Consider the following 8648-nt stretch of genomic DNA (forward strand, 5'->3'; position numbering starts at 1 on the left):
TTATCTGTTGGCAAGTACAAAAGATGATTGTAAAAAAAAAATAATGACGTTCTCAATGGTGGTTTAAACAAATGCCGACGAGTCTGCGCGTATTAATAAATCAGTTAGCACGTGAACAACGCCAAATTAAATAATATACGAGTGAGCGGACTGTAATAATCACGATCGATCATGCAAAGAATATCATAACAACACGCAGTTATACATTATCTATCGGTATATACTACATAAATATCACATATTCACACCAATTATATTGAGTGGGTTTGCTGTATGAGCGATTTAATAACAGAATGTGCTAATTTTATACTGTTAATTATTTTTTTAGATTCCAAGCGAAACAATAAATGTATTAATTTTATAATGATGTCGATTTTTTTCTGCCCGTCATCACCTTATGCAGCAATACAAATGCTTCGATTTTCCACTTTGGGAATGGTTTCTAATAGCGAATTTGATCCAGATGGTACTTACTTGGGATTTCAAAATAAAAAGAGAAAAACAAAAAAAAAAGGTAAGGAAGAACTAGAACTTTAACAATAAACCAGTTTTTCGACAAAGTTAATTTCTTTATTTTGTTATAATATTCAGAAACGATAACTAATACGAATTTCCATCAAATGTTTATATTGTCATTTTTTACATATGGTATAATTTTCTAAATATTTAAATTTTTTTTTTGAGCTATTTGATGAAATATGACATTTTAATTTTAATTTTTCTATAAATATACCGTGAAACTTTGCCTTTGTTAAGGTCTTCCTGCGTTAAGTATGTTGGTCGTTGATCAACATCTATTGCGATGATATACACCAAAATTGTTAAAATTTCTATTAATTAAATGTATCAAATCGATTAATTTACTAATATTTAAAAAATAAGTTTATTTTCGTAATATCTAAAAACAGTATTCATAATGATGACTTGTTCTAATGAATATAATCTTCCTTAATGTTCTTAGGTCCGTTTTTATAAGTATTTATATTGTAGTAATTTGTATAATCATTCAAAATATTCTTAAAATAAAATTAAGTACCCAAATAGGCATTTTTTTACTTTTGTTTAAAAATTACCTTAAAATATGCGTCTAGTGAAACAAAATAAAAAGGTGATATAACAAAAATTGCATGGCATTTATTAAAATTATTGAAGCTGGGCAACCAAATATTACTTTGATCAATTCGTAAAGTAATACTCATATTACTTCATATCATTTATTTTTAAACTAAACACTAGTGTTTGTGCCATGAAAAACATTTGAAGAATAACGATGTGTTGACATATGACGCAACAAAAAACAATCTAATCTTGCAAAACGCATGCCCCTTATGTGGATGGTATAGGCCGCTTTATATGCGAGCCTGAAATATTTTGTCTAAGCCTTGTTGCACGGCAGTCGGAGCTCAGAAACGATAATACTGAGCTATCAAGACCGTACTCAGAAAAAATGTTCAATTGGGGAGAGGGGTGGAACTCCAAGTGTTGTCCAAGAAAGCATGTTAAAAAGAGATGGTGGATACATTAGGGATATAATATAATAAATATATATAATTTTGTTTTATAGTGGTAAGTATTAACTAATTATTATATTTATTCGATTTGATGAATAATTTAACTATGATAAATAATTATTTATAATATAAATATTATAACATTAATATTTATATAGTATAGTCAATATTTTGATTAATAAGCAATTAATTGAATTATCGTTATACATTCTATACATTCAGAAATTAAACTGTCAGATTAACTGACAATTACTTTACACTTTGTATGACAATACACACAATAATCTAAGGTATCTATATAATTCCGTTGCGCATATATTTTAATTATTTACTTATCAATTTGATTTTAATTAAAATAATAAATATGTAAAGAACGCAATACAAAGATCTGAAGTATAAAATTATTTTTCAAATAATAAATTTAAAAAATAAAAGCTAATAAATACAATCACATATAGGTATGTAAAATATTACAACTTTAAAATGATAATATCAATAAAAGCATACAATATTTCCTAGATACTATTCTTAGCTTTAAATTTTCTATTCGGTAAATTTACTCTAATATTAAAAGTAACATCACAAAATGTGTTCTGCTGAACGTAAGTTTGCTATGATGTATGTTAGTCAGACAGAGGAAACATATTATGTGGCTATAACGTCCTCTTAAGGAAATAATTTAATATTTTTAGAGAAATATCTTAGATTTATAACAGTTATTTGAAAAAAACATAATTTAATACTTACTAAATGGAATAGTAAATATAGCATTATTATTACAGATAATATACACATAACACATTATTATATACGAAAAATGATACTGAGCAGAAGAAAATTATTCAGATAATTATAAGTACATTTTATAATATTCCAATTAAAGTAATTTTCTGTTAATAGCACATAGTATGTTGAATAAGGTTTTGCCAAAAACATTACATTAGAAAATATTATTGTGTGTATAAAATATAATAATATATACATAATATGTTCAAGTTCCCACGAATAATATTTTTGAATTAGTACAAGTTACTAAAATCATTATTCTTCGTTTAAATATCCAGTTTCTTACGAATTTCAACTTCAGTTATATCTATAAAAAAAAAAATTTGCTTATATATATTTTAAGTCATCTCAATTAAATAAAAATAAAAATAAGTAACTATCAATTTATATAATTTTCTATAAAGATTTGAAAATTTTAATTTAAATTTTGTCGTAGGAAAAGTGTAGAGACATCCGTAGAACTTGGATATACCTATACAGTTCTATAAAGGTCAAACATTCAATCACAGAAACAACAGAAGCAAATAACACAAAAGCCGTCTGTACGGATATACCCATCCATGTCTTAGCGTTTCCCTTGTACAGGGGTCAATGCGTTCCCACAGAGCAGACTTGAAAAAAACGACATTGTCGTCATCGCATTATCGGACTACAATGGGAAACGGGCTGCAACAGCTACCTGTTGCAGCCACACGAATCGTGTTTGGTCCTCCAGAAAAACACGAAAAATAATAACACAATAGTCTAGGGTGTTTGAATTGTTATAAAATAATAATATTTTTGTGTGTCGGGTGTCGTGGGTAATAATATAATATAAAAGTCATATTTTGGCGCCCCCGGCCATCACATATTTTTTCTTGACTTTTATCATTATTTTATTTAAATCTGTGTATCGACGAATCCGCTTTTCTACTCGTACCAGTCTTACTAGTTAAAAAAATAAAATAAAATAATAAGAAATATTAATTGTTGTGCACGGTCGAAAATCGATTATGAATCGTTTTCGCAAGGGGTTGAAGAAACAATTTAAGAGTGAGATGTTATTATTTATTGCTGTATTTTTTTCCGTACAGTATCAATATTTCTTAAACCCCTTGACAAATTGCATATTATAAAGACCGCCTGATCGTTGGTAGCTATTATATACATGTATACATGCTGTAATATGCGATAGAAATATTACGACGAGTTTTTCGGTCATTAAGACCTCGCGGGAGGGTCGAAAGGATTGCGAACGGGATACGGATTGCCACCCGCTTCGCTGTAAACGTTAATCGGATTCGAGATGTATTTCGCGTGAAAATATATTGTCTACTGTAGTATAATATATAGCCATATAATATACCCGTATTATAGGTAGTGAGTTAAAACTACTTCAACAATTTAATAATTAAACGTTCTTTGCATTGAAAAGGATTCGTTCATGGTGTAAATATAATATAAAATCGTATAAACGCATTTTTCCTTTAAATTCACTGTTATTTTCATTAAGAAACAACATTAACTTTTTTAATACCAGTAGATATTCGGCTATCTGGCTATCTATGTATAAATGAATAATTTGGTTTTTAATATTCTCATAAATACTTTAAGATTTGTGTTTCTATTGAGTATTATAAAAAAAATATGTCCCAGTGCAATTTATATTTTTCAAATAAATGCCATAATAATTATAATATTATCAAATTGTAATATAACAATAGTTAATAAATAAGTATGAAACACTAATAATTATTTTAAGAAAAATACTACTTAAATCTTTATATTTTTGTTTAACTGTCTCCTTTAAAGATAACTAGATATAAAGGTACACTATTTTACTGAGTACATCGTATTGTTTGTCATAAGCTCATAACGATTTTTTAAGATATTTTGATGGTTTTGTCCATAAAATTGTTTATTACATAAATTATATGTATAATATAATATATAAGTAGCAGTATATATATTTTTTTACAACGAACTGGTTTGATAAAATATTGTGCTCACTAAAATATAGGTACTTAAAGGCAACAAGTATAATATTATGTATGTATTATTATTATTATATACTCATACTTGACTAATTTTATTGGAAAATAAAACAGTGGTTTATTATTATTATTACTATTTTTTTTTTGACATCGTAACTACAATCAAATTGTCAAATATAAAAAAGTGGGAACATTTAAATAAAGAAAATATATATACATAAAATACGTTTGAATGAAATAAAAATATATAATAAAATGAATAACTTATCTGTGCAGTGATGCGTTTAGTCAAAAACAAAAGAATTAATAAATCTTAAAATTATATTTAGCATAGTTTGTTAAATAATAATACTAGTAATACTACTAATTCTTAAACCTTATTCATTGATAATATATGTATTTTTTATCTAAATAATAAGTTTTATCAAGTACAAAAAAAAAATAAAAATAAAATTCACCTTTAACATGAATGCATGCAGAAATGAGAAATTTCTATCGTATACGGATTGTATGTTGCATCCCAACAAAATTTTAATTTTTCTCAATTTTAATTTATAAAAACTGTTTTAATCGAATTAAAATCGAGAAATGTGTCAATTAAAACACAATATAATATATATATATGTATATATATATTTTACACGAGAATAAAAAAATGTTGTTTTGCCAATTTTTGGAATAAAACAGTTTTATTAAATTAAAATCAATTCAATTTTATGTTTACAATATTATATTTATCTACGTATAGCTTAAACGCTTTTACTTAATAAAAGTCGATTCTACTCATTATTATCACAGAATAAATGAAATTTCTTATAGTATTAAATTGTAAATATAGGGCTGCAACGATCTTCATTTTAGTCGCATATCCTGATTATTGACCAACAACTCCTATAATACTAAGATAACCAACTTAATAAATATATGCTATCATATAATTTCTATTACGTACAAATTTCAATATCATAATTTTAATTTTACACGCAATTTACTAAATAAATAACAAGAATTATATTTCGTAGCATTAACTGTAAAATATAAGAATCATAAGAAAAACGCTTGCCAATAGTCAGAGATCGGCATGTAAACTTTCTTGATTTTCAACTTTTAGAAATGTATTAATTGTATGCATTATGTATCTCAATAGACTATAATGTATTTTATTTTCATTTTCATTTAGTGAGATAGATCTCTGAGACCGGAGAGCAGATTTTGTTGTTTGGGATCTTGTTAAATACACATAAGCTAGGAGAAGTGCAGTGAAGATTTTGAAGATTTTCAGAATTTTATCTTTTATAGTTAATTCACTATAGAGCTTCAAAAAAAATTAAAACACATTTTATTGGACGTTTTTTATGTTTTTCAGCTTTATAGCTTTGTAGTGAACTAACTAATATTTTATGCTAAAGCTAGCTTAATTAACCTAACCTCCTCCTTACAACTGAGTTCAAATTTTATCATTTTCTTATTTAACATAAATTCTTGAAGTTTTTAAAAGTCAGACTTTTTTCATTTCAATTACCATACTTAATTGATTAAAATCAAGAAAGTAATAAGAACTTTTTTTAAATACATTTTTAGTTAGCAATTTCCTGTTCAAGTGAAGTATATAAATATAATGCATTTGCATTTGGACATCTAATGTCGTTTAATGTTTTAAATAATTTTGAATTCATAAAATTTGCAATTTTATTTGGATAACTATGCCTTATTTTTTCCTGTGTACAAGTATAAATGTATAATCTTCTAATTCAATGTTAAGCATAACTAATAGTTGTGAAGCGATTGACTCGAAATTTTATAATTTATATTCTATTCAACCTATCTCAATATTTTTCAATTTATTGAAACCAGAAAGAATTTATAATATAATAGTAACATTGAAATTAAAAGAACTGGTAAATTATCCAGGACAACATGTGAACAATTGTTATTAGTCAATAATTAAATACATATAAAAATGGACTAATGTCATAGTTTGATTTTATAAAAATAGTAATTTAAATTTTTACCTGATGTGTAATATTATTTTTACTTTTAATTTATACTAATTTAACAAAGTAACATTTATTAATGTTAGATTATCCAACTTTTTTTTATTAAAAAACATTAAAAGTGTTCGGAATGACGTGTAATTAATATGTTTATTTGTTTTTATTAATTTAATAATAATATGACAAAACAATACATGATACCTATTATTCGCATTTTTCGTTTATCATTTAATTTATATATATAAAATGTCTTGAATTAAATTTATACAAACTGTTTTAATTAAATTATTCCCAATGTTAAATTAGTTTTATTTTTAATTCATATTAGTTATAAATATATCAAAATAATGTTTATTCTAATAAATTAGATAATATAATATTTATTTTACATGATAATATTGTTATGGACAAATTTCTCGATTTAAATTAATTTCTTCATATCTTCCCGACACAACTCTTGTACCTGAAAAAATCGGAAGGACACAAAATGTACTTTGTACACGACTCTTTTGTGGACAAAATTTATTAATAGCATAAACAATAATACTTTTAGCTTGGTTTACCAATATACTGTTGTAAATTGTAATGTATTGATAGGTATCAACATATTGCACACCTACATAAAATAATTTGATTTGTAATTACTCATTACAAGTTAAATTTTATTATAATGCGTCGAATTACAACTACAAACTCACTATTGCTTAGCTCAAAAGCTTTGGAAATATTTCATATTGATTTTCGTTGTAAAAACGTAAACGATTTACAAGACCTCGGTGAAGTGATACACTTGCCCTCTTCAAATCATTTCTTCGACAGTCCCCTTCATCAGTTACCGTACAGCTGTTACTGTTATTTAAGTAGATTTTTTGTATAAATATTATGCAATATAATAATGGTACTAATATTTTACACGAGCTCTATGTAAGGACCAAATAGTGTCTGAACACACAAAGCAATTCAAACTTTGATCCGGACATGAATTGATATACAAATGGTCAAATATTGTAAAATATTGAGAAAGCACTTATAATTTACACACTATAGTTTAGTATGGGTATTGCCGTAGGTATTACGAGGTTCGGCATTTCGTATGAAAATTTTGTACAGCCAGGAAAATATAATATGTATTATATAACAGTATACATGTTATAAACACGCGTTTTTTCCAAATAAAATATACAATTATTTACTATTTCATTAAATCAATTTCAAAAAACTGTATTGCAGATTTATTCAGTCTTTTTTGTATCTAAAAGTGCAATAATGGGTGGTCCGCAGGATAGCGGAAGTGGAAATAAACTAAAAAAGCGTGCAGGTACCTAGTACCTCATCCCAGTCATCCCTATGAATTGTCCTGCGGTTTCATGAAGAAAAAATAAGGAGATTAACTATTGTCGTATATGTCATTATATTATCAAATATTGCAATACCCTGCAGTGCACTATGCCCACGCTGCATTGTCTACTGCACGGCACGATAGCTACAATAATACAATTACGATGAATTACCTATACGAACAGATCACGATTTTAAAAGCATATTTGGTGATTCGTCAAATTTCGGTAAAATGCGTATAATTTTATATTGTATTCTATGCCTGTGCTATAATATTATATTACGGGTGATATAAAAAACGGTAAACTAAAAATTAAGCTACAGTTAAGTAGAAGAATATTTAGGAATTACGTTCAGGTTTTAAAATAAATGCATTAGTTTAACTTGGGTATATTTCTTTCGTTTTTGTTTAAATCTAAAATATAAAAATGTACAATCTGTACCTATAAGATATGTATTATACAATGCGTATAATACGTACATTTTACAAGGAAGGAACCAGGAGGCATAAGTGAGGAAGTCACTTAATGGCGGCACGTTAGAAAAATATTATTCTGGTAAAAACAATGTTTCCATCAAATCATCCCATAAAGTACATTTATTTCACGTTTCTTCTGTTGTCAACGTCATCGCATTATCTCATTATCTGCGAGTTACGAAAATACTTAATAATAATATTTTATAAATTGTACTACATCACATTAATTTTTTTATATAATAACTCGGTTATATGCTTAAAGCATTAACGATATGGATAAATGCGATTCCGTTATCATGCCATGAAATTAATTTTAAAACTTGTGTAAATAATTTGAATATAATTTCGATTTTGGTGAATACATTTTTTTGCCCTTTAGTTTTTACCTAGTCACACCTCTGCCACATAAAATATTTTGATTTTCGTCACTGCTTTTTGCAAAAATTTGCCGCGTTTTCAATCGATCACGGCTTTGCCTAATGTAAACCTCTAATTTTAACGGTAGGCATACACTATATTATATTATACAATCATATTATATTAAATGTTATGGTTGGCGGGCGTTGTT

At 26.2% G+C, this 8648-nt stretch overlaps 1 protein-coding gene across 1 annotated transcript in view; it reads left to right on the forward strand.

Annotated features, from left to right (window-relative positions):
- Positions 1-366: 366 nt before the first annotated feature.
- The window catches only part of LOC113552546 (nipped-B-like protein), a 30913-nt gene continuing 22631 nt past the window's right edge, over positions 367-8648 (forward strand). The window contains exon 1 of the mRNA XM_026955408.1: positions 367-514. Within this exon, the coding sequence (XP_026811209.1) occupies positions 367-514 (148 nt within the window). The remainder of the gene's footprint in view (positions 515-8648) is intronic.

The sequence above is a fragment of the Rhopalosiphum maidis genome, chromosome 2, assembly GCF_003676215.2.
Source record: "Rhopalosiphum maidis isolate BTI-1 chromosome 2, ASM367621v3, whole genome shotgun sequence".
NCBI classification, from domain to species: domain Eukaryota; kingdom Metazoa; phylum Arthropoda; class Insecta; order Hemiptera; family Aphididae; genus Rhopalosiphum; species Rhopalosiphum maidis.